This window comes from Vespa crabro, chromosome 10, assembly GCF_910589235.1.
Source record: "Vespa crabro chromosome 10, iyVesCrab1.2, whole genome shotgun sequence".
Taxonomy (NCBI): Eukaryota; Metazoa; Arthropoda; class Insecta; order Hymenoptera; family Vespidae; genus Vespa; species Vespa crabro.
In genome coordinates this window covers 4,869,492-4,897,180 of record NC_060964.1, presented here as the reverse complement: position 1 = coordinate 4,897,180, position 27,689 = coordinate 4,869,492, and the positions used below count along the sequence as shown (strand labels likewise).

The window sequence follows — 27,689 nt, the reverse complement described above, 5'->3', positions numbered from 1 at the left end:
ATAAGACGAAGAGAAAGAAAGAGAGAGAAAGAGAGAGAGAAGAGGCACTCGGAAACGCGCGTCTCGCGAGCAGAGAGCGTAATACCACGTACCTCTGAAAGAGCTCAAGGAGGAATAACGCGCGGTGGGCTCTCCTGCGTGTTCGCGCGTCTTCGGTTAAGTTCGGCGGCATTCGACACCCTCGGCCGCCGTTGCCGCCGTAACCGCCGCCGTAGCCGCCGTAGCCGCCGCCGCCGCCGCACGAGTCTGCTGACGCGAGACGAACGGCCGCGACAGCTCGGCTCGGGCCGACAGACGCGTCCGCGACACCAAGTAGGAAAGTACCGTTTTCTCTCCGCGCAAAGAGAATCTCGAACAGCGGCACTATACGACGAGACGACGGCTATCATATATACCTATTGCTCTTTATTATTATTTTATATATCATTCGTCGACTTTTCCTCGACTTCACATCGAGTTTCTATAAACATTTCTGGAAATTACAACGTTATTTGGAAACATTTCGAAGGAACAGTGTACTAAAGTGATACAAAACAGTGTGTTCCTACGACTCAACCAACATTGTTAATTTCTTTGAAATCTCTCAAGAGAGAGAGATCAGTGTTTCTTTGTTCATAGTGTAATCCGAAGGTGAATTACGAAGGGGAAATATCGTAATTAATTCTACGTCATCTTTCTTTGGGATAATAGAATTTCGAAGATCGTTTGTTTCATATCGTTGGATATTATTCTATAAAAGGTTTATTTCTTTTAAAAGTTTATACATCGCAGGAATTAAGATATTAACGATCTTCGTGAAGTCTATTTTGATTCGTTCAGTTCGAAGAACGATCCTGAAAGAAGAGTCCACTCGGAGAATAGTTTAATCTTTTCACTTGCGATTGTTGTAAGGTGTACGGTGAGAGAGAGAGAGAGAGAGAGAGAGAGTGAGAGGCGCGCTTAGGTCGAAGATCGACGGCCGACGGTGCGCCGTTGATATGCGGAACGTCTCAAATCTCTTAGCATCGTGATTTTTTCGAGTGAAGACTCCTGGAAAAAGCTAGACCAAATGAGAGGTCTGGCAAGGCACACTCCAGGTGAGAGAAGCACGGGATGGATCCATGGGACAAGGCTTATTTCGTTGGACAACTTTGAAAAGTACCGAACGAAATCTGAAAACGATCGAGTCTGATCGTCTTGTCGATGTCGCAACTTAACTATCATCGGAATTCTCATCGTAAATCTTTTTTCATTGTGAATTCATCGTAAAATATCATCAATTGGATCCTGTCTACGTTCTATCTACGATTTATCCAAGAGAAATCGTTTTCGTTGGATCCAAAAGGGATTAGCGTGTGAGACAAGTCGCCAATAAAAAAAAAAAAAAAAAAGTTCAAGTGCTAAAGTGGATGTGGTGGCCGTGCGACGAATTGGTGGAAGGTGGTTGTTGTGGACGACATCAACGACGACGACGCCGACGAAAGTGCAAGTGTTCACGTTCCTTTTGCGGTTGTTGTTATTGTTATCGTTATTTCGTTGTTCTCATTGTTGAGTCCAAGTGGCCGTACTGACGGTGCTCGTCCTCGTTCACGTTTTTACGATGGTTTCCAAGTCATTTATGACCCTGGTGTTCCTCGTGTGCCTACAAACGGTTTTACTCTCCACCGTGAGCAACTGCGCGAAGGCGATCAGCTTATATTGGAACACCACGAATTCGATGTAAGTGCGCGTTGAAAAATTTCATTATAATGCGTTTCTCAACTCAATAATCACATTTATATTGAGTATACGAAAAGTGATTTTTTTTTAATTTAATAGTTATCTTTTAATCTCCTTTTGAATCGAAAATTTTATCTATAACGAATTCCCGTCTATATATTATCGAATCATAGTGCGATGTTCAACCCTTCATCTTCCTTTCATTATCTTCGAAAAGTCGTGCAAATGTAAAGTATATCGCCGTTGGCACGCGTGCCAAAGCGTTTAAAGTCGTCGTCGTACCCGAGCGTTTGCCGGCGAATCGATTTCTCACGATGAAACGACCGTCGTTGTTTTGAATAACGGCCGTTTATCTTTCTCTCTTTTTCTTCCTCTCTCTCTCTCTCTCTCTCTCTCTCTCTCTTTCTTTCTTTCTTTCTCTTTTTACTCTCCGTTCGTTCCGTCTGTACCAAGTTTTATCGGACGGGCAAGGCATTACGACTGCCAAAATTACAGGAGACGGGTCCTGTAACGTTCGCACGCCCTACGACACGCCCTCGTCCAAATTGTCCTGGACAAGGCGATGTAAAAAGCGAGAAAAAGCGGATACTGACGTTTTTACGAGAGTATTATACTCTTTTCTCGTAAACGTATTCCTCTCGATTTCTTGCCCCCATCAACGAAGAAATCGTCCTTGAAGTGGCACAAATCCCTCGATACGACTATTCTCGATGTCATCGTATCATTTCACGTCATTCGAGTTACGTAAGCGTACAATAAGTTTAATCGAAATGATGTTCCGAACCAACATCTCTTCTCGCGTCTCATTATATTAACGAACTCTTTTGTACGATGAAAAGAGATTTATATAATGCTCGTTTTTCCATCGATTCAAATTCGTCTTGAATTAACGTCTTGAATATGAAACGACATCTTTTGATGATAAATGAAAAAGTCGAAATAAAAAAAATTCTATTAAAAAGAATAATAGTAAGTACGAAAGGGTTCAAATTTCTTTAATGCCATACTTCGAATCCTAGTCAATAGGTAGGTAGTGTTTTTGACATTAACGATCGACAGAAAATAGTGCGCGCATTACTTATGGTTATGCAAAGACGAAATCGCTCGTAGTCGTTCGCGTGCGCAGCCACGAGAATCCATTTCGCGAGAAGAAGAAGTACACGGCTGCCGTCTTCGTCGTGGAGCGTATAAGAAGAGGAGCGCAATAAGAAAAAAAAAAAAAAAAAGAAAGAAAAAAAAACAACGTCCCTTCTCCTTCGCCCTCGAACACGGCGACGAATAAAAAGAGGAAATGAAAAAGGGAAAAAAGGAGAATCGTGCGCTAAACGAGCAAAAGGAGAAACGAGAGAGACAGAGAGAGAGAGAGAGAAAGGGAAAGAGAAATAGAGAAAGATAAAGACAGAGACATAGAAGAGAGAGTGAAAAAAAGTATGTCCGAAGAAACGAGGTTGTAAATCTCGTTCTCTTACGAGGAAATCGAAATTTCGTTTTAAAAAAGCTGTCAAGAGAAGAAAGAACGAGATGGTAAAGAGCTGAAAGCGAGTGCCTCCTTGATTATCATAAATCTGTTTCCGTGATGATCATGGAAGAGACTCGACTCTTCGCGGATAGAGGCTGACGTTTACTACCTCGTCGTGTCTTCGAAGGAGACTCCCTTTGTAGGCACACTACGTAAAGTGCGTTTAATAAGATTGTTGAAATAACTCGTTGGATCGGATTCATCCCATATGGTTCTCTCTCTCTCTCTCTCTCTCTCTCTCTCTCTCTGTATTTCTCTCTCTCTCTCTCTCTCTGTATTTCTCTCTTCATAAGCTGTTAACGAGGGAAGTATCTAAGGACCATTGCTGATAGTAAAATAAACATCTTCTCGTATGATAGAATTAAATATACGCGTCTTACAAATGAAATTTTTCGTGAGATTTTATCGAACTGACGATGAAAGTCGCGCAGAAAGTACTCTCGAGTTTGGAGACTTCAACGCCTGGATTGTGTTTCGCTCCGGCGCTTTTATCGAACTCTCTTTGCACGTACATTTCTATAGATTACATTTCCTATTATTTTTCGTTCTTGTAATTCATCACCATTTTGGTGTCTCTCTTTGATGTCAACTTTAAATAAAAAAGTTACTTTTCACCGAACGATAATCGAATCGTTACACATATGGAACGTTACGTTATATCTACTTACATATAAGATATATTACAAAAACACCGTATTTTCGATGTACAACAAAACATGGTATAAAACAAGCGGTACGTTCTTAAACGAGAAACAAGCTGCGTTCGTATTGCAATAACTATTCCGAAAACGCTGACCCAACATTTAACAAGCTAACCACCTTGTGTCCTTCGCTTTGTCTTATACCGCTTAACGAATCGTACTTAAATATCTCTCTCTCTCTCTCTCTCTCTCTCTCTCTCTCTCTCTCTCTCTTTCTCTCTTCGAAATATAAATATCGTTCGAACGAGAAAGAAAAGAGAGAGAGAGAAAGAGAAAGGGTTGTATGAAGTCAGAATGTATTTTTAAAGTTGAATCTCGTCGTAACCAGGAACCAGAAGATTCGAAAAAGTCGACTTTTCGGTTGAAGCAGTAATATCACGCACTACTTTTCAAATGTGAGGGAGAAAAGAAAAAAAATGTAATGAATGGCAAGCTGGCTAAGTCCCAAAGCGACGTTTCGTTCTATTTCTCTCTCTCTCTCTCTCTCTCTCTCTCTCTCTCTATTTTTCTCTTATTCTGTCTGAATAAACGATAACTACGCTTACGGCTCATTCGTCATTTTACCGGAATTGCCCTGTCTGAAAGCACGCTTGGTAGCAAAGGATCTAGATACGTCACTGCGGTAGTCTTTGTAGCTAAGTCGCTTGAGGGATTTAGAAAATTCTTACCACGCGAGTATCGCCATTCATTACATTGTAGAGGATCGACCTCCGCATACTATTAGCCTTGCATCACTTATCCAGCGCCAGTTTATGTAAGAGAAGCAGTACCATGATCTTTCGAACTTCGATTTACATAGATAAATACCTTGTAGACGTTATAAGGAGATTTTCCCTTTTTAAGACAGCGTATCTAATACTTGGTACTATGGCACTTTGAAAGGACATCGATCCGGTATAGACGTGATCGATAATTCATCATTATTCTTATAGCTTGTAATCCGATTGCAACTAATACTATATGTATAGTTATACCTATCAGTCACTTTGTTGATTTATTAAAATATTAGGTCATATCGTACAGTAACTTTTACTCGATAGCGATATTATACGGATAACATGCAAATTTGATTAGACGTTCGTCTCGAACGATTACTTACGGTCTTACTTGCTTACTAAATAAAATGTCGTTTAGTTGATCCAAGGCGACAGATAGAACTCGTCGATATTGGAACGTGTTTTTCCAAAGAAGAACACGATATGTAAAGTCCGGTGATAAGTGCACGCGAGGAAGCTCGTTTTTGAAAACCACAATAGCTTTCCTATTATCCACTTGGTAGCTCGACTTTCATGGCGCCTTATAGTTCCAAGTATTAAAGCAACATCGATTTGCGAGGAGGCCACAAATCAGCGGTTTCCCTCGAGGAAACTAGTACCTTTCGCTCGGAAGATTGAGAATTCGTAACTTGATTCATGGAAATAACCTTCGTGTGTCGGTCATACCGAATCACGCGGAAACGAACGTTCGAATTACGAGGAGGAGAAAACGATCGGTAAACGAGAAAGGGACACGACGAAATTTTTTTACATCGTAAATACACAATATGCCTGTAGTACAAATGTTGCGCGTTATCTAACAAAGCATTAATTAATTATTCGTCATTTGAAGCTCGTCATTGCTTTTTAGCGCCACGTCATTTGCTTATACGTGGAAACAAGAATAGAGAAAGAGGAAGAGAAAGGAGAGATCGCGACGACATTTACGAGTATGTGGACAGCGCGTAAATATCTCCATGAACTGGGAGAGACACCTTCTTCCTGTTACCACGTGTTCTACGTTCCGTGCAATCAAAAGATCAAAGGAGTTGTTGGAGCTCCTACAAAATATGTGGAATGCACGGGAACGATACGAAAATGTGGCGGCACTTATACTCCGTTCTCAATGTATTTATATATTTTCTCTCGTTGCTCTTTTAGTTATAACGGGTAATGGCTAAACTCGATAAATCGCCTATGCTGAATTATATCCCGTTATAACCTATGCTTTACGAAATGTCCCTACGAATCGTCCTGACTTTATTTTTATTGATATTTTAAACGACCTCGAAAGGATATCTAGATATACCTACCTACCTATTTCACCGAAAAGATTCCTTTTGTTATCTGATTTACAGCGTCAACCGACATTTACCAATAAACGTTTTACTGCCCCATCGGAATATCCATTTTTACGGCTAAAAGCACGATGTAGTTAATAGATTTTTTTTTATACTTTCTATCGAACGACCAGGGAGCATGTACCAGATACGAACATATCGATTCGAGATTACGTTTTTCCAATAAATCTTACACATATTACTTACTATCGACCGATCATTCAGCTATTGCTTCACGTTCATAAATTAGTTACTTGCCGTTATCGAGCGAGCAAGACGTATGTTTTGAAGCGATAAGACGACGGTATCGAATGAAATATTTTCGGATCGTTCTCCTCGTCTCCTATATGGAAACAACCAGGCGTTAATCCATGCGTGTTGTATACTTCGTTATACGGGCATTCGAACATGTTCTCTCCTCCTTTTTCTCCTCCTTTTCCTTTCGTTTCTCTCGCTACCGAGAAGCAATAAACGGAGTCACTTTTACCGCCTTGCGCGCGAAAAGAAGGTATAGGTACTTTGGGCTGTAAGCGACCGACTAAAAAGAGTCACGGTTAATTAACGCGTCGGATGGCGAAAGGAGAGAAAAAAAGAAAGAGAGGCAGAGAGACAGAGAGAGAGAGAAAGAGAGAGAGAGAGTTGAAAACTGGAAATCCGAGTAACTACAAGAGGACCAGAGTATAGTACCCCCTGCGAAAGACGCTTCTTGTTCGGACGTTAATAATCAGAAAAGCCGACGTTTCGAGAACGGCAGCTGCTTCCTGTTAAAAAAAAAAAAAAAAAAAAAAAAAAAGTGCTTGTTGCCAGTTAGGTTTGGGAAAAAAAGGGCACCCTTGAAACGATATATCGACGAAGGGGTCCTGTCCACCCCTCGAGTCCCAAAACTGTGGTTACAATGTACACGCGATTTTATGTCCTATAGGGACGACGCAACCCACGCTTCGTCTGTTCCCTTCTCCTCCATCCATCGTGTACTCTTCTGGTAATCCATAAAATGTGACCGCGCACCCGCTGGAATTCGTGACGCGTCTAATACTATACCTCTCTCTCTCTCTATCTCTCTTTCTCTTTCTCACTCTCACTCCCTCTCTCTGGTTGCAATATCATCGTCAGAACGCAAAAGCATGCAGTATTACGATATCACGCTTTTGCCTCTGTCCAAACACAAAAGGATATATTGGGATAAGGTTGGGGGGATTCTAAATCGCATTACGGAGAGTTTCGGGGATGTAAGTAGCTGTGATTAGAAATTTTGGGAGAGAGAGAAAGGGGCTGTGATCGATGACTATGGTGAATTGTAATACGTCTACCGCTTGAGATAATATATGAACGAATAAATGAATGGAATGTTAACCGCGAGGAAATTAATCTATTTCCCGTCTGAAAAAGGAAAAAAAGAAAGAAAGAAAGAAAGAAAGGAAAGAAGGAAAGAAAAGAAAGGAGGGAAAGAAAGAATAATAAGAAGAATATTAAAGATATTTTCTCGGCAGAAGAAAAGTTTCCACGGTTCGATGGGTAGAAAGCCTTTTTATAAGGTGCAAAAAAACCAATACCAAAGCAGGAGCGGTAGGTATATCATAATAGTCATTATTACGCCAATTAATTCGCGCCTACGTACACACGCGCTCGGTCGCTTTATTCCTGATCAACACGCGATTTCATCTCCAGGAACGTCATTAATAGTTACTTGGATATCGTTGCGCACTTAAAATAATTGCGGCCTTGGTGTATATGCGCCTTTTCTCTTTCTCTTTCTCTTTCTCTTTCTCTCTCTCTCTCTCTCTCTTTCTCTCTCTCTCTCTCTGTCTCTCTGTCTCTCTTTTCTCTCAATCCTCACCCAGAGCCGCGTAGGCATCCTCGGCCTGGCGAACTACGATAATTTCATTCCCACGGGAAAGACTCGGCCAAGTATCTCTCGTCCCAATTAGCTTATGATCGACGAACATGGTTTTTCGACGGATTGCGCATTCTTATTCTATTTCCGTGCGTATACTCAACTCGAGAAAAAAAAACTTTTCTTAAGTATTCCGCGTTGTGCTTATACAAAGGGAGAAAGGAATTTCTTTAAAGTGTAAAAAAGAAAATAGAAGAGAAGAGAAGAGAGAGAAAAAGAAGTTGAAAAGAAAAAAGGAAGAGGAGAACATTGTGAGTCAGAGGATCGATACGCTTTTGCCTTTCCACGTGGCATAGTGATTCGTTTCTCTTTTCTCGATGGCACGATTCGTGCGCGAAGAACGCAAGAGAGTTCGCGCGAGGACGATGCACAATGGCGATTTCCGCTCCGTCACACCCGGAAGACTCTTCTCGTGCGACGCTGATTTGTAATGCTCGAATGAGAGAGGCGGCGACGTTCTCTCAAGACGACGACCATGAATGCTAAGAAAAGTTTCGCTTGGCACGTCGATTTCTGAGACGCACGCACCGAGATCTTTCGTTATTTCAAGCGGAAACGATTCCTCTCTTCTCGATTAGGGGATAATAAATTCGATTAGACTAGCGAGCCATGAAAGTAGAAATCGATCGAACGATTATAGTTAGTAAAGTTGTATTAAAAATTCTCCAAATTGATTTGAAAGAAAAATATAAATAAATTCTTCGATTAAGTGAAACACATTGATAAAGTGAAAAAGAGAGGAAAAAAGAAAAAGAAGAAGAAGAAGAAGAAGAAGAAAAAGAAGAAAAGGAAATACGACAAGTGCGTGTAAGTGGGAGACTTTAAATCTACAGCGGAGATTACACTTCCCACTGGTGCACACATTTCAGGCAAACGAGAAAAGAGCGGATAAAGACCGTAGAAGATAAGAGAGATAGAAAGAAAAAGGGAGAAAGAAAAAACGAGAAGTTGCATCTTGTCTCCTCTACACTGCATATCCTGGTATTTTCATTTCATTCTTTTCTCGAGCTACCGACCAAAATGCATCTCTTCCTCTCTCTCTCTCTCTCTTTCTCTCTCTCTCTTCGTTTTTTTCTCCCACTTCCTTTCCTTTTCGCTTTCAATTCGCCATCACTTCGTAGAAACCTGAAATATTTTATGGATATAAGAATGTAAGAGATTGAGAAGGATAGATAGAAAGATAGAAAATGAAAGATACTTTTTTCAAATCGAATCCCTCATTGTCGACTCGGTAATTCGAGGAGGATCGAAATAACCCATTATCTCGTAATGAGCGGCGCATTCATGTTCGTGGATCCGTCGATGATTCCGTGTAGGTGCATGCGTGCGGGTGTACATACCTACATATATACATAGAATAGTTGCGGGAACGAATGTATGCCATGACGGCGGTACGCTTTACAAAGCCAGTGGGTTATCGCACGGAGAACGAAACATTCGTCCACACCCCGAGTACTACTCGCCAAGAGAATATATACGTTTGTACGAACGTCGTACATAGAAACCCGCATAGTCCTACTATCTCTCTCTCTCTCTCTCTCTCTCTCTCTCTCTCTCTCTCTCTCTCTTTCTCTCTCTCTTTCTCTTTCTCTGTCTCTTTCATTCTTTCTCTCTCTCTCTCTGTCTCTCTCTCTCTCGCTTCTTGAACATGCAATCCCTCCGTACGCGTTTACCACGAAGACGCTGCGACTTTTTGTCCCCTCTAACATAAGAGATACTGCGCTTCGCCAAGATTGCTTTTCTCTCTCGCTTGAATTACGGCTCGAAAATGTTTCTTCCTTTCTCTTTTATTTTTCTTTACGAACGAGACATCTATGAGCCTTCGCATCTTACGTATTCCAAATTTTCTTATTAAAACAAAAAAAAAAAAACAAAGAAAAAAGAAAGGAAGAAAGAAAGAGAAACGAACGAAAAAAAAAAAATTACGAAAAAAAATTCATCAAACTCTGAAACCATTTGGTCGATTTAAATCTTGAAAGGTAGATAAGATAAGGAAAATTGCTTTGACCATCCCTTCTCGGAACTTTTTTCATCTCTCATTCGTTTCGTTATTTTCTATTTGGTTACAACTTCAAAGCAACATTCCATACATAATGAATATCTTTTTTCTTTTTTTTTTTTTTCGAGCTCTCGCATCTCGCGAATTCTCGCGGCCACTGGCCTCGGCTCTCTCTCTCTCTCTCTCTCTCTCTCTCTCTCTCTCTCTCTCTCTCTCTCTCTCTCTCTCTCTATCCCTTCAACCACAATAATTCTCATTCCTTCCCACTTATACGATATTTAAACCCTTTTTACGGAATTTAATTCTTCGTTACCCGAAAAATGTTTCAATGGTTTAGAGAATCGAGTCTGACCTTTTGAGAGTTCATCTTTTTTACTCCGAATGAAACTTTATTCTTTAGAAAAATGCGAGTCTTACATTCCGTATCTCTTTCTTCTCTTAAAAAGCTTTGCAACATAAAATTGCGACGAAACTTATTATCCGTATGTCAGAAGCATAACGAACGAGCAAAGAGCATGTCCGTACAAGTGGGCTACACATCAAACTACATATGAGAAAAGAATATATATGAAACTATAATGTTTATGTTCGTTAACAATGTAAAGGATCTTCATTTATTTATCTTTATATTACTTTTCCTTTACTAGATATACTTTTTTTTTTTTTTTCTTAAAAATGTAATACTAAATTTTATAAAAACACACATTTCACATTTTCATATTCTTACCTTTCATATATCTTTCCTTCTGATATTATTCCCTTTTATTAGAGGAATATATCAGCGTTATTCGAGCATCATGAACATATGCGAACTAGTATCATTCATACACGATAAAAAAAAGGGAAAATGCATAGATTATATAAAAGACAAAGCAAGGGTTAAAAGGTTTCGCAACGAGTCTCAAAAATGGAGGTACATATTAGGATGCGGCAGTTCTTCGGAGGAGGAGGAGGATGAGCTCTTACGAAAGTCTTCTCTGAGGTCTTCGAACCTCAACGTTTCTCTCTACTTCGAAGAACGAACTCTTTGAGTGCCTTTGCCGCTCTAATGTAGAGAAAGATGAACAGAGTACGCCATCTGTGGAGTCGAGTCGAAAGCCTTGAATTTCTCTCGTTTACGACCCGTTCAAGGACCGACAGGACGTTGCACTAAACTCTTTCGGTGCACACAACCATCCAGAGTTCGCTCGCTCGCGCTTATCGAGCATTTACTGTTACGTTAGCGAGTTCACTTCTCTCTCATACTTACTCCCTCAATGAACGGTACGAGTTTCGCGCATCGGACAGTCCGGCGCCATCGCTTAATGAAGTAATCATCGTTGTTATCGCGTTTGTTAATCGATCTACCGCAACCGAGAGGTAACGTGTTAACACCTTCCATTTTAAACGATCACGTTTGATTTCCTCTAGGTACCTATAGTATTCAATTTTTCTATTAATTCGACCTATATACCGATTCATTTAATAAATTTTTTTACTTTTATATAAATCTACATTGAAATTCCTATAACGTAAACAATAGATCATTTTCAATTACAAAAATATTTTTATTAAAGATATTGTTTAATAAAAATTTTCATTTATTTATCTTATTTATTTATTTTATCACGTATATGAATTTTATCAACTAATATGAATTCATTGAGTTCAAGAAAATAAATTAAATTTTAATTAACCGCATAAAAAAAGTTTAATTACAGAAAAGCATTCCGTGCTAAAAATATAAGTAAAAGCTTAATTCGAGCATGCATACCGAAAATATCAAAGTATTCCGGATGATACGAGAGTTATATATTCATAATAGAATTTAACCGGGGAGCCGAGGTTACGAGAATGAACTGCGTTAAATAAATTAGTGACATAATAATCTTTTGGAGGATCGCTATTAAAATTTTTTCGTTTTATGATTTTTCGTCCTTTGTATATGTCGTAAGCTCTTTCTAAATAAGACGCATATCCGAGCAACAATCCTCCGGTATTTCATTTTTCATATATCTTCTTTCATCTCGCAGCTTCGGACGAAGACAAAAGAAATTTAACAAGCTTATCTCACACGGTCCACTCTAACGATACTTGCATTAATCGTTCTCGGGTCCTCGCTAATGGCTACGATCTTGGAAATGTAAACCTGTATACTTTTTATGAGCCGTGGAGGGCTCTAAACCACGAAGAACTACGCGCTAATGGATCGACATATTGACACGAACTCGTTTGTTTTCTCTCATCCCTTTCGACAAGAAGAGAAAGAGAGAAGATAAAAAAGGAAGAAGAGAAGTATAAAAAAAAAAAGAGAAAAAAAGAAAAAGAAAAAGAAAGAAAAACTCACGTAGCTCGAACCCCCATGCGTCTATCTACGCGAACTTTTTAATCTCTTTTATATCTACTATTTGCTGCATACTTAACCGTATCTATACGCTATCGAGTTTCACTAAAATAGGAAAACCGAAAAAATTCAACTTCTTTTTTTCCGCATCTCAAAGATGAACGATTCTTCTTTTTTCTACCTGGTGAAGGAAAGGAACCCCGGGTCCATCGTTGATTATCTTCTTTGTTCGACATATCTCTACATGTTTCTTCGAAGTTTACACATTTTTTTACCGTAGCCACAGATGATTAATGGGTGGGATCTTAAAGGCCGGAAAACCACTGGCTAATGGATCGACATATAGACACGAATTTATTTGTTTCTCTACCGCTGGTGTAAAGATAATTCTCTTCACCCTCGAGGCGCCATGCAATAAAAAATAAAAGGAGAAAAAAAAGGGGAGAAAAAATAAATAAATACGAGAATATGAAGGAGGTCTCTTCTATTGGCAAAAAATAAAAAAAAAAAAAAACTGTGTGAGAAGACAAAGAGTAGGTGGGATATCGTAGTTGTTGCGATAGCTTCTTTTAATTTTAAATTTAAAAACAATCAGGAGAACTTTAAGAGAACGAAATACTACGTATAGGGAGAAATGAAAGCGAAATAAATTGATATGCCTTTTCAGAAGCAATTCGTTACGAGTCCATCGGGTATCTCTTCGAGTGGTTTCGATAAATATAGGTTCTTGGAGAATGGTTAACGAACGACTGTGGGTCGATCGGTTGGAACGCCATTGCCAGTGCGTCTCATTTAACGTACCATAAATTTAAGATTCGAAAGCAAAGACTAAAAGAAAGAGAGAGGAAGAGAAGAAAATAGAGAGAAGAAAGGCGGACAGAACTACCTGAAGCCAACTTTAGTCAAGCGTTTTCTTCCTTCCCAAAACCCTTTCTCTTCTAAGATACCCTTCGTACTACATATCTATAACACGCATATATATGTATATATATATATATATATATATATATATATATATATATATATACATATATATATATATTTTTTTTTTAATTTCGTGGTCTTACCCAAGCGAGAAGGATTAATGAGTGCTCGAGACTCTCGTTGGTTATCCTCAAACACCCTATTCCATCCACCCCAGGGTTGCCAGGTTCCTCGAAGTAGGAATGCCATAATCTAGATAACCGACCATAATAGAATACCTGGCTCTGAACTGGTCGCTTTCTACCTCGTTGCACCATCAGCTTCCTTTCTCTTCTCTTCACCCTCCTTCATTTCTCTTTCTTCTTCTTTTCAATGCCCTTATGCAGTGTTCTTTCGAGCTTGCTTTTCTGGGACGTAATACTCGAGCACGTCGTCGTCGTCATCATCGTCGTCGTCGTCGTCATCATCGTCATCGTCGTTGTCGTCTTCTTCGACGGCCAAAGGGCATTCCTCGTGCTCGACAAGAGATGCGGAATGTTGAAAATCGAAGAGAAAGGGAGGGTTACAACCTATAGCCAGTTTTCTACCAAAAAGACATGTGTTCTTCGATGGACCGAGGGATCCTCTATCACGTTCAAAAACAAGGAAAACTGCTGTTTCTTCTACAATATGAACCGAAAACTACGATAGTATCGAATTTCTACGGACCATGCATCGGACACTCTAACGACAGCCTCTACATTTCTCCTTACGTCTTTCCTCTCTCTCTCTTTCTCTCTCTCTCTCTTTCTCTCGCACACATACACGAACTTGCTCCGTGAATGGCTCCATCGATGGGCAGCTACATGCGGCTCTCTCGTTACTTCTTTCTTCTTCCTCCTCGTTAACTACTCGAACGATAATTCACTCAATGCGACGAGAACGAGAACGACGACGACGACGACGACGACGACGACGACGACGGCGGCGATGGCGGTGGCGGCGGCGGCGGCGGCGGCGGTGGTGGTGGTGGTGGTGGTGGTGGTGGTGGCGGCGGCGACGATGCGATCGAATCGTTCTCCCAAGAAAGCCAGTAGCCGGTAGCACGGTATTCACAGAATTTTATTTTACACGCTGTTAGTCCCTGGACGACGACGAGGCAATTCTTTTCTCGATTTAATCGTCCGAACGAATTCGCCTTCGATGTGTCCGCCTTTATCGCTACTTACGATTCTCCTTTCGAGGGCATTTTCAACACTTGGAGGATATTTTTTTTTCACGTATGTAAGTAAGTACGTACGAACGTCAAAGGGTATCAGTTTAAAAAGAATTCGATCGAAACCTTCCTCATGGTACTCACTTTTTCACTTTTTCTCTTTTCTTTTCTTTTCTTTTTGTTTCTACTTTTTTAACGAGCATTATTTATCAAAGAAAGCAACGGTAATTAAGGAGTCTCCGCGAAATATTTCTCACGGTGATTAGTCAGTCCACTAGTTCTATTTCTTCGGTTCAATGCCTTTAGTTGCACTGTAAAAGAGGTATTAAAAAGGTATTACTTAAGTGTATCCACGTCGTTATGTTACTTTAATTATTTTCTGACCATAACGACGACGATCTTTTCAGTTCTTTTTCAAAAAATATAAATAAATGGGTATATACGAACGTAGAAATATCGATCGTTGAAATCTGCAAATTGATGAGAAAATTTCTTTACCGAACGAGTTTCATTCGTTCCACGAACGACCCAGGATAAAGGATAAGATATTATATCGCAAGCGTCAAATGTGTTGCTGCAAGTGCAGTTTGTGTATATCGCTTTCGCCACGTTTGACTTCCGGTTAGGCCGATAGGAATGACGTTCCGGGAACCAGCCCAAAGAAATAGTAGAAGCGCTACGAATAATCGAAGGTATTTACGCGCTTCTGCACCTGCTATCGAGACTAGATACAAGGTAAAAACCAGTTTGACGCACGTTATACCGACGAAAGTGGCATCGTTCTGTATCCATCAAGAAAGAAAGAGCTCGTTGCTCGCGAAAAAGGAGAAGGTCGAAGGATATCTTTTTACGTTTCGCATGTAACCGGTAATCGAATGGCAAATAAAAACGTGCGTCTCTGGAAGAACCAATTAGTGAAACGTGCGTAGGATAAAAAAGAAAAAAAAAAGAAAAAAAAAGGAAAGAAAGAAAAAGGATAGATTTACGAACGTTAACATTGTAAAATAAGATTGAGAAAGAGAGAGAGAGAGAGAGAGAGAGATAGAGAGAAAGAGAGAAAGATCTTACACGCAAGGTGTCTCGCTCGACCATGATTACGAAATTAACGAAATTCTACTTTGTAAGAAGGCGCGTGTAATCGAGGCCTTTGGATCGGCCATGCCATAATCTCGATTTTGCACGCTTTGTTACGAGAGCTTATCCAGGAGAGCCGCTCGATTCGGCCGAAGTAAAAACGTTAATTGCAATTTGCAAAAGCGAAAGAGAGGTGAGTTCTCCTCTATTCGAAGCGCGTGTACACGGGGAAGAGGAGAATCGAAAAGCGGAGCAGTGATGAAAGAGAAAAAGAGAAAGAGAAAGAGAGAGAGAGAGAGAGAGAGAGTAAGAGTGAGAAAGAGAGAGAATCTTGCAGCTTTTACGAGCTGCCAGTCAAGTGAAAGAGAGAGAAAGAAAGATAGATAGATAGAGAGAGAGAGAGAGAGAGAATTTGATGGCCGCCAAGTTTCAAGGCGTTTTCTTACTACGCTTCGCGGCACAATGAGGATCCTGAGTGTTTGACAGCTCCTAAAACGATAAGAAACGAGCGCTCGCTTCGTTCCTCATTCCCGTTTAAAGTTTCATCGAACGGTCGATGTGTGACCGATCGCTCGCTACCCCTCTCTTTTCGAGTCGAGTTTGAGTTTAACCGTGACGTTCGTATAATTCTTTTTCCTCTTGGACGATCGACGTTCCGCTTTAATATCATTCCTTATCGTTCGTGTTCGATTATAAGGTAATCAAAGAGATTGTACGTATGATGATCGGAGATTGACAAATGGTGCGAAGATAAACGTCGCGAAAATACACGGATTAAGAGTATTAATTCGTTCATCTTTTCTATGGTTGCATAGCGCTAAAGCTATTACGTCAGAGGTCGAGGGTTAAAACTGGCAAATATTTGTCGACGCCTTCTAATCTCTACCAAGCTCTTGTAAACTAAGTTACACGTGCCATATGTTCTATTATTTCAATTAATACGACAAAGGAATAGATGTATGAGAACATTTTGAAATAAAGAAAAATTCTTTGTCCTATCGATTTTTAATCGGGATATTAATTCTTTATCAGGTTTACATTATATCTCTATGTAGATAATGTGAGGTTCGTTAATACTACTTATTAACAATCTATAAGTATTCTTCATAGATAGTATAAAAGATGTTTCTCTTACAATGATTCCGACTGAGTCATCGTGTCCTCGCATGTTGATCAATCGCTTTCTATTCCTTTGTTTTGATAAATTACGTTAGGACAGTAATAACAAGTCTCAACAACGGGTGATCTCATATGTACAACATAAAAAAAAAAAAAAATATTCGACAGAGAAAAAAAAAAGAAATCCTTATTCTACTATGCGTGATGTAAACTCATTACATCGTACTTGTGAAAATGCTGGTATATTAGTATTGGAGTCGTACTTCGATGAGATCGTGTCTCGTAAAAAATTCTCTTCGTAACTCGTAAACGTTGCTCCTCCTCTTAACGCGAAAACGAAAGAAAAAGATATCTGTAACTCGAAATGTATCGAGCCGATCGTTTGCAATTTAATTACAGAGCTATCGAAAGAAGGAACGTAGGAGGAGGATGAGGGAGGGGGGAGGATGAGTAAAGAAAAAGAAGAAGAAAAAAGCCAGTTTAAATTAAATCGATGCTTCTTGCTTCCTGAGAGTTCGTTGTATCATACGATGCACTGGTTAGAAGAGTATACGATTTAATCGAGCTCACTCGAAAAGTAGATGTTTTACTTTTAAACTACCCGTTAACCGCGAAAGTCCTTTTAAAAAGGACGTTCGATCGAATTCTTTCCACGTAAGGATATTGATTCGCCAAAATCATTATTTATCAGCAAAAGAATCGATGAGGAAAGATTGAGAGAGAGAGAGAGAGAGAGAGAGAGAGAGAGAGAGAGAGAGAGAAAGATCGATCAGGAACGTATAACGTTTGGCAAATTATCGGGTTTGCAAAGAAGACGCCGACGTCGTTCTCGCTAGCGGCACTATTCTAAAATCATCGATAAGTTATCGTCGATTGGCGGTAATTCGCCCATCATACGTGGAAGTTCGCCGCGAAACGACGACTCCTTCGAGCTCTCATCTCAGAATCTCGTCGTATAATCGTACGCTCGTCTCTAAACCATCGAAGCACTTTACCTTCAGGGTACAAGCTCTCCTCTTCCTCTTTGCGTCCTTTTCTTTTTCTTTCTTTCTTTTTCTTCTTTTCTCTTACGTACATACACTTATCATGCGTCTCACGTGCCGCGAGAAATCAACGCGACCTTTGACGCATAAACGTTTACGAAGCTACGGAAAACGTAAGCTATGTGTCGAATTGTACTCTCATACATGTAACAAAAAAGTAAAACAAAGAAATGAAGAAAGAGAGAGAGAGAGAGAGAGATTTGTGTACATATCTTGGCAGAAGGAAGGAAGACTGGTTTAAAGAGTCACGCGTTAGTCGTCCATCTTTTCTATGAAATCCGATAAGAATACTACATATATTGAGATAGAGCAAAACAGAAAGAGAAAGAGAGAATATATGAAGAATATCCTATATAAAAAGCTCTTGATACGTTTAGATCTATCGTTCGTACGCGACAATTCCTCCTTATGGATTTTCATACAAACCAAAATGCATTTTTGCTCACAGAAAATCCCATAGTATCGGGCATATTATTCCATCGTTCGTTTTTGAATAGGGCATTCGGATCCATTGGAATTTTTATTCGACCGAATGGGGAACTTAAATGCAAACTTTCGATACACAATACCTTCGACGATCATTTCTTGTCGTCTTGTTTCCCTCTCTTTCTCTCACTCTCTCTCTCTTTCTCTCCCTGTCTCTCTCTTTCCCTTTCCCTTTCCCTTTCTCTTTTTCTTTCTCTTTCTCTCTCTTTATTCGTCCCTCTCTTCGATTCGCTTTATGTCCATGAGGACGCGCGCATGGTAGTCTCTCTCGCCAAATACACAATGCGCACGCTCGAGCGCTGTGTAAACGAGGAGCATTGAGATTCCGCGAAGACCACTCATCGTACAGCAAACATCCTTACGCCTTCGATGACTACCTCGAGAAGATGAATGAAATCTTAAGGAGTACATATTCAAGAATGAGTTTCGAATTGAGTTCAAACAAAAAAAAAAAAAAAAAACAAACAAAAAAAAAGTAGAAGAAATTTTCTACTCCCTACGTTCATTTTCTTTCTATCTTTTATTTTTCTCCATTTCATAGGGTGGTCCATATCAAAACCGTTTGTTTCGGACAGGCCGATCGTAGTTTATGAAACGCTATGAAATCGACGTATCATCGAACAAGCCGGAGTGCTCGTCTCTATAATATTTTCGTTATTACTTGCATCCAAAAATATATAAGAGATATTATTATCGAGGCCTATACCTTGGAGGTAGGATAAAGGCTGAGAAAGGAGATCGGGGAGGCCGGTCTTTTGAGAACGAAGCCGATACGCGTACGGAGAAAATGTGCCGCGTAATGTGCCGCGGGCCCGAAATGAAGATGACCAGAACGAGAGAGATAGAGAAAGAGAGAGAGAGAGAGAGAGAGAGAGAGAGAGAGAAGAGAGAGACAGATAGATAGATAGAGAGAGAAGGAGGAGGGAACGCACCGGGAAAGAAGGCAAGGCAGATGCGTGGCCCTGCCCAGAAAAAGAAGCAGCTGCGTGAGAGACGCATCGAGAAGAACTTATTCCTTCGACTACCTTCACTGAGATTCTATGAATTCCCTTTTAAAAGGGAGAAGTCGCAATAGGCTGTTTTCGAAGAGTCTTTGACATCTATTCTTCTCCCCTTCCTTTAACTATTTTCATTCGGTTCTCGACTTTTCAAACACGAATTCATTGAAACTCTTATGAAAAGCTTCGAAAAAAGACGTACGATAGTATCGTATCTTAACTAACGTTCGGTTATAGTAATCGTAATTTATGGAAGAACGAACCAACTCGGAAAGTACATTTACCGTTTTTGATAAGGATATCTCCGACGTGTAATCTAGACGATGAGCCTTATCAAATACGTGGAAGAATAGTCGTCTTCTGAGAAGAAGCAATCTAGCGATGTGCGATAAGCTCGTTGCATTCTGTTCTACTCTCTCTCTCTTCTTAAAGATTCTATGCAACCGAATCGAGCGAATCAAAGAGGAGAGAGCAGAAACGGGCTTACAACGTTATGGCCACTTTGTGTAAGCTGTTTACGAAACGCGTGGGTATAAAGTTAAATTAAGTCGTCGTCTACGCGCGATACCATCTGCTCCGTCGCCTTCACGTCTTCGTCACTTGTAAATCAGCGTCTGTTCTTGAGAATTTAAAAGCACGCTTTAAACGTCGAAGAGTATCGTATTACAAGTTGGCTACTCGTTTAGGAATGTTTCCGTCAAATCTAATACCACGACATATTACCTCCTATTTCTACCGGGGTTCAATTTACGAATTAAGCTTTGGCTAGGAGTAGGGTGTAAATCAGAAAATCGACATTAATAAAATATTTTTGGAAACTGCACTTGAATTTATGAACTCGTACGGGATAGCAGAAAATAGGCAAGAGGTCGAGCGTGAGCATTCGAGAAAAACGCGAGAGAAAGGAGAAAGGCGAAGAAGAAGAGAAGAAAAAGATAAAGAGAAAGAGAGAGAGAGAGAAAGAAAGAGAGCTCCGGTTATCAAGGGTTCAATCTTCGGAGCACGGAGCCGGTCACTATATGGAATTCTAGGGATACGGGGGAGGTAATCGATTACCATGGGACCGATCTCTCTCCTCCTTCACCTCGAACTTCTCTTTTCCTTCTTTTTTCTTTCCCCTTCCCTTTTAGAACCGACGCCAAAATTTATACCTGGCGGGCTGCTCCAGAGATGCAGCCTTGTCTGAATGGAGGCTGGGCATTCAACAGCGCCGCGAACTGTGAAACGAAAAATATATGGTTTCCAAAAGGAACGGCCTTAGGTCGCGTCTACCGCGTTGTTGCGGAGGAAGGAGAATATAGTAACGAATATAGGAACGAAGGAAAAAGAGAACCAACACGATTTCTCTTCGATGGAAGAAACGAATTCTTTGAATTTTCGAGACCATGAAGATTAATGCGATCGAGGCCTTTTCTAATACTAGCACCATAACCACCGTGCCGAGGATCTTCCCGAGGAACGGTCTAACGATTAGGCACTCGAAATTGTCCGTATCGAAAGATTCGAAAAAATCTCGTTAGAGAACAAGGAACATCTTGTAAGCTTTCGGGATACTGTTAGCTTGCTCGAAACGTTGTAATCGAATTAAACTGAAGAGACAAAGAGAGAGAGAGAGAGAGAGAATTTTTTCGTCCGATCATTTTTTTTCATGGGATATCTCGTCGCTTTCGTCACGCAGCCTCTGTCACCCTATCCACCCTTTCGTTTTCCAACTTGTCTGGCTCGTAGCGTGGCATTTAGAAAGAAAAAAAAAAAAAAGAAAGAAAACGTCTAGCTACATGCAACCCTCATAGACTATTAACTCCGGGCAACAATGCTGCGCAAACACGGCGTGCCACTTCTGTCCGCAATAATTTCTTTCCACCGTGCTACCTCGGGGTCATGACAATGGGCCGGCGGTGTCTCCCTCCGACGACCAGGAAGGATCCAGATCAAGAGCGTAGCGCTACGTGCTCGTCGTCGCGCCCTTACCTAGGATACCTACGATCGAGTGCCAGTATTATTCGACGAAAATAAGCTCGACGATAGCAACCTTGTAAAGTGGTAGTAGAGTAAAGAGGATTAAAGAGGAAGAGGAAAAAAGAGGGAGAGAAAAGAAATCATGAAACGAAGACGAGTCGAAGGAAAATATCGTTGACGAATCGAAAAGAGGAAAAAAAGAAAGAAAGAATGAAAGAAAGATAAAGGGGACATACATTGGTGGTACCTGAATACCCAAATTACCAGTTCTTAATGGCTTCCATCGTCTACTCCAAAGGTATATATCTCGTAATCTTTTCGTCCGAGACCTTGAAACGAAAAACGTTAGCGTTCGTTGGTTCGCTATAGAAAAGGGAGGCCGAATACACGTCTCTCTAGTTTATCCTCTATGTACGTACGCTCCGTTAGGCCTCCATTTGTCTAGGACTTTAGGATTTATGTCGAGCCTCATACTACCCCGCCCTAGGATCTTACCTAGGGCTTTCTAGCTATTCACGTTCAGTGCTCTTTGGACCACGAATGTAGGAGGAGAAGAGAGAATCCCCAAGGTTGATTTCTACGCCACTTGCCGGTATGTATTGGCACAACCACTTGCCTCCTCCGCTGTTCTTAGGGCAAACAAAGGCAGAAGATTCGGGTACCGTAGGGAGATCCTTTGTCCCGAGGGATACGGCGAACGTGGTGTCGTCCATTCGGAACTCCTCTCTTTCTCTCTCTCTCTCTCTCTCTCTCTCTCTCTCTCCCTCTCTTTTCTTTCTTTTCTTCTCTTTTCCTTTTTCTTTTTTCCTTTTCTTTCTCTTTTTCTTCCCTTTTCTCTTTCTTCTCCGCCCATTCTTCCTTTTTTCTTCTGTCTCTTTACTCCTAGAGATCGGAGTCACGTGCGAAAACGAGCGTAGGTAAAAGTCGACAGTTAAAGAGGAGGATTCGTAGGTTTCCGTTTTGAAGTAGCACGGCCTTAAAGTTTACTCGAGCGCTTATCGCATCATAAAGCGATGACGAGTTCCTTTCCTCGAAACGCAATGGGGCCAGATGCGAAGAGAGATCGAGCACGATGTGACGTAGGAAGGAACTGGAGGATAGAAGGAGAACTCTTCGTCGAACGGACTCGTCGAGTTGTTGACGGACGAGGACACAAAAAGTTATCTCTTGGGAGCGTGGTCTAAGTCGTGCTGTCGGAAAATAAACGATAACGACGACATTTCCAGACGCACGAGACCCGTCGACACTCGCGCGAAAAGCTCTCCTTCGCGTCTACGCTCTCTTATGAACGTTTACGTCTATTTTATCGTCGGTGAACATCCTCTCGTCGGTTTACGCGCGTACGACGACGCTCCGTTTCATATAATAATATATCTTATATAGGGAAAGAGGAGAGAAACTCGCGAATTATCGCTTCCCTCGATTTCTCTCTGAGGGACAAAGGCCCATCTCGAACATAAGAGCGATAGAAGAATTGCAAGAGAAGGGTCAGGCTAGTTTAGTGATTTTCCGCGAGTGAAGCGACGTGGTGCTGGTCACGCGAATTCGTGACCGAATCTCGAGAATCTTGGATGTGTCACGCCGGCGTGAAACGTCACGGCGTCGGCAACTAGGAAGTGACCCCGAACTGTCGCACGGGTGTACCACCTCTCCTTCTCCTTCTCCTACCTGCGCGCACGACGATGTCCATAAACAATGGAGCTATCTTGGGGATATCAACACGATGGGTGCCCGAGGATCTGACCCAGGAACGGAGTCCTGACCTCGAACGTGCATCGAGACACGGGTTATCTTCCATATCGACTGGACAGAAATGTCTCAATGCCCGGCACGGATCCTTGTCGAAACTAGAAATCTTATCCGGCGTTCGTTCTATTTTAGATCTAAAGTCTATCAGAAAACGTGAATGAGGTAACTTCTATAGCTCGCATTTGCGATTCGAATCTCTCTTTGAAACACCTTTTGGATTCCATTGCCTTGGAGATCCGGTAAAAACTATACTTTAAAGGAAGTTACAAGTGGCCAGTACAGCGTAGGGAAGGCAAACATCGGTCTCGTTACATTTTCAGACCCTCGGTAGGATCGTTAACCTTCGGCCCCTTGTTACGCTTCTACGTCGAACATAACCGAGGACGTATTAACGATCCTCCGGAAAAATATACTACCATAAAAGTTTCCTCTCCTCGCTTCTCTCTTTTCTCACCATTTGGTATTCTAAAATTAAACGAATCGAATGGGATGCGACAAAGTTACTTAAAATTGATAAGAACCGTTTCTTTTATTGTCAAGTCTATCTCAATTCCAGCAAGATACTTTGGACGATACAATATCGATTCGTACGCGAGCTATACTATCGAAAATCGACCTCGATCGTAACATTTCTTTGTCGAAGATACGAGCATTTCTATAATCGTAAACCTTTCATCGGCTTCACATACACGCGTATATACAAATACGTTATTACAACACTACCGTAAAAACGAAGAAATTTTGGTTTACCAAGGTCGACAATCTTCACACACACACACACACAATTTTCTACGAAAAAGGAACGGTACTTTACGTTGCTTTTCTTTCTAATCGACATTTTGGGGATCGTCGTAAACATGAGGATCGTAAAATCAAATCGTCGTTAAGTGTCATTCGCCGAGGGACGGTCTGAGAGAGAAGACCAGTCGTACATCCGACTTTCTCACAAGGAGAAAGGAGATAGTTGTAAGAAAGAAAGAGAGAGAAGAAGTGACAAACAAAAATCTTATCCACTCTTTTACGAAAAAAAGAAAAGGGGGGATTGAGATTATAGATGAATTCTAAAAGAAAAAGTCCTGAAAGGCAGTTTGAGATTTAAGAGAACGTTCAAAGCGTGATCTTTTCTTGAGTTATCGGCATATTTAAAATGATTCATTATTAATCGATAAAGCGAACCTGAAAACAGTAATTAAGCGTTATATAGCTTATATTAATAATATAGAAAAATGAAGATGAAAAGTGTGCGAGAAGAAACACGTGCGTGAAGATCCCTCGAACTATTTCTTTTAACGTCAGCCCTCTGATCTCTCCGACTGACACTGACACTCCGTCCAGCCACTTTAGAGTCTCTACGCCTCGACGAGGAAAGGAAAGAGGAAGGCGGTACGCGACGTGCGTACGACAAGCTGCAGTTCGTCGTTTGTACGCCCTTCCACGTTTCGGACCAATGCGGTTCTTTTAATAGGTCGCGAGAGACCGCGATCGATGAACTTTCCATACGTTAGAAGACACATTCCGAAAAGAATAGATGTATTAAAATGTGCACATGTTTTTGCGAAGTTATGACTATGTCTCGATAAATTAGAATGGAATATATCAAAGGGTAAAAAATCTAAATGTGATATATGTCGAATTATTCAATGAATTCGATATCACAGAAGTCAAGCGATATATCAATTTATTTTAAATTTAGATACTTCAGATCTATGTCTGTTTATTGATTTTTACGGAAGAAAATAAATTTTTCTTTCCTTTTTCTTTTTTTTTCTTTTTTGTAAAAATTATAAGTGCGAAATCTATATCTCCAGTTAAAAAAAAAAATACGAAAGAGAGACAATGATATTGATCGAAATTGCTTCGATGTTGATCGTATTAATTACTGCAAAAAATAAATTGACTTAAGGGTAATTACTAATTAGTAACGGAGATATTTACCTACTTTAAAAATCGATCTCTCGGTTGCTTTCACGAATGAAAGCGTGTAAAGAAATTTGTACGGCTCGTTAACCGTGAACGTATTCCTTATTGGTTCTCGAGGAGAATTATGTTGTTAATTTTCAGCGCTCGAGCAAATTACTCTACGACGCAAAATGGAAAACGTAACCGAGTGAGTATCGGTAATGAATTAGTCAGAATGGCTGCGACAAATTATTGTACTAACAAGATTTATATACCTATACGTGCTCGCTTTACACTTGAAATTTTAAAAAAAATGAAGACGTGAAAGAAAGAAAAAAAGAGGATAAATATCCTCTGCGAAATTTAACCTTGGGCTGAAAATTAAGAACTGACGAAAAATTTCGTTGACTTGTTCGTCTTCCGTGTTCCATGAAATCTTTGAAAGGGAGAAAGAAACCTTTCGCACAAACGCGCACAAAAAGCTGAAAATTACAGATGATTCGCGATACCAATGAGACTCTTCGAAACGATTGCTCGTAGAAGAGAAGACTTTTATAGTTGACTTTTCCACGTTTCTGATACATTCACGGAAAAGAGTTCAAGGTCTCGCGATTGCGCATCGTACGATTGTATGCAAAGTGCGCGTTCGCGCGTGCACATTCACCACACTGGACTCGCTCGACTCTCTCTGCCTGCTTAGGAAGGAATACGAAAATAGAACGAGCGAGACAAATTCGCCGGCGGTGAGCTGCCGTCGAGTCTTCGAAGAAGTATCGGATAAATATTTCAAAGTTAACGAATAATAACGTTCCTGATGGCTTTCGAGACGTTGGTTAAAAAAACCTCGTGAATGAAATGATCCTCGAGCGCTTATACATTCGTCTTCTTTTTGCTCTCTTTCTCTCTTTCTTTCTCTCTCTTTCTCTTTCTCTCTCTCTTTCTCTCTCTTTTTTTCTTCTATTTCTTTTTTCCTTTTTCTCAGTTGCATTTCTTAGCGTATGCAACAAAAGAACCGGTGTTCTGTAAAAGAATAAGACCACTCGAGGGAACCAATCGCGACGTCGACGTCCGACATCTTTCGAAGGGAAAGACAGGTGCAAGGAACCAATATGTAACACCTTCCGAGAAAGAACGCTTCGTTGATTTCGTTTCCCTCTTATTCGAGACTTTTCACCTCTAATTCGTATTTCTTATTAACTTATTACGATCGAGCAAATAGTAAACGAGCTAAAAATTTTGTACGTTCCATGGGAAATCGGTAAACATGCAATATGCAAATAGTTGAATAAATATATATTTTCATTGCTATTATATTACATGTACTAATCATTTGTTCAATTTATACACTATCGATATTACCGTAATTTGTTGTCTAAACGCATCGTTCGTATTCCCATCTCTCTTCCTTCTGTTCAAGCACGTTTTCCGACGATACGATCGCGTAATAATTATATGCGCATGTATAATCAACGCACGCGCGTACGCCATTGTATTCGTCTTCCTCGTTGCACGTTTTTCCTTCTCTCACTCTCTCCCCCCTCTCTCTCTCTCTCTCTCTCTTTCTTTTTCTCTTTCTATCTTTCCCATGTGGCAAGGTCGTTAGAAATATTCATATCTGACTTCCCCCATTGGAGATCGTAAGTTAATGTCTGATTTTTTGATAGAGAAAAGAATTCCACAAACAATAAAAGGTTTTACGGCGAAAAACGAGCAGCTATTCTCATTTCTAATCAATCCTCGTTGACATCAAAGGGTAAAAGAAAATTTCATGGAAAGAGATGTACAATACGATGCACAATAGTTCCTTCGCGAATGATTGTGATGAATGAGAGATAAAGATGAAGTCAAGCGTTGCACCCGTGTTTTCGTCCAAATGTCTTCGATGTCTCTTTTTTGTCCTACCCTTTCTTTCCCGTTCTTCACCTTTCTTCTTCTTCTTCTTCTTCTTCTTCTTCTTCTTCTTCCTCTATTTCTTCTTCTTCTTTCTCCTCTTTCTGGACATACCCTCTCTTCCCTCGCGCACAATCTCTTTGACGCAGACTTGTCTTTGATATTCCTGCCAGAAAATCCCACTTAACGCATAAGCGTCTGCTTTCTCCGTACGACTCCCCCGATCCGTCTCATCATCGCCTCGCACTCACGTCTTTCTACGTTTGTCTCTTTCTCTTCGTTTCTATTCTCTTTCTTTTACTCTTGGTACACCTCTCCTTTTTCATGGGCATGCGCATCATACGTGAAAACGCGGCGTGACAGAAAGAGAGAGAGAGAGAGAGAGAGAGAGAGAGAGAGAGAGAGAGAGAGAGACTGAGAGAGAGAAAGAGAGAGAGAGAGGGAAGTAAAGAGGAGCACTCGCCTTTCGTTACTCCGAGCTCGTTTAATTTAACGAAAGGAAGGTTGAAAGGAGGATCGATGATTAAAGGGTCGGTATGCGAGCATGGAGAGCGCTAAATCGTTTGTCCGTTCGCTCTTCGTTTAAATCGAATTTTCTCTATCTAATAACATTTGCGCGCTTCTTTTTAATCGACGCTCATTGTCGTTGGTGAAGTCAAACTTGAGATCGAAAATCGACGATGACGAGGTAGACAACGAGGAAAGTAGAGAGAGAGAGAGAGAGAGAGAGAGAGAGAGAGAGAGAGAGAGAGAGAGAGAGAGGATGATATTACTCTCTCGACGCGATACTCGACGGATAGGAATTCTCGTTGGACTTGCGACGATGGGATCCGCCGATCGGTACACGCCCACTTTTTCGAGATTCCAATTAGGCCGACCCTTCCGTAGGTTTTATTCGGTAGTTAATTGGTATCCAGGGGACAGCGGTGGGTGATGGCGATCGGTAGTGGGGATCGAGTCTTATATTTATTGGCTCCTAGATAGCGAATTCAAAGGAAGTGTCGCGTACAAATTACAACCGAACGTTCCTCTCGTTGCTTCTGATCTTTTATAAAAATCCTTACTTTCGTATATTTGCACAGTAGCATTCGAATTAAACGAAAGTTAAACGAATATGGCATCAA

The 27,689-nt window shown here is 40.7% G+C and overlaps 1 protein-coding gene across 1 annotated transcript in view; it reads left to right on the top strand.

Annotated features, from left to right (window-relative positions):
- The first annotated feature begins 259 nt into the window (after positions 1-259).
- The window catches only part of LOC124427307 (ephrin-B2), a 41,489-nt gene continuing 14,059 nt past the window's right edge, over positions 260-27,689 (top strand). Inside the window, exon 1 of the mRNA XM_046970051.1 lies at positions 260-1,698. Coding sequence (XP_046826007.1) covers positions 1,580-1,698 — 119 coding nt within the window. The 5' untranslated portion in view covers positions 260-1,579. The remainder of the gene's footprint in view (positions 1,699-27,689) is intronic.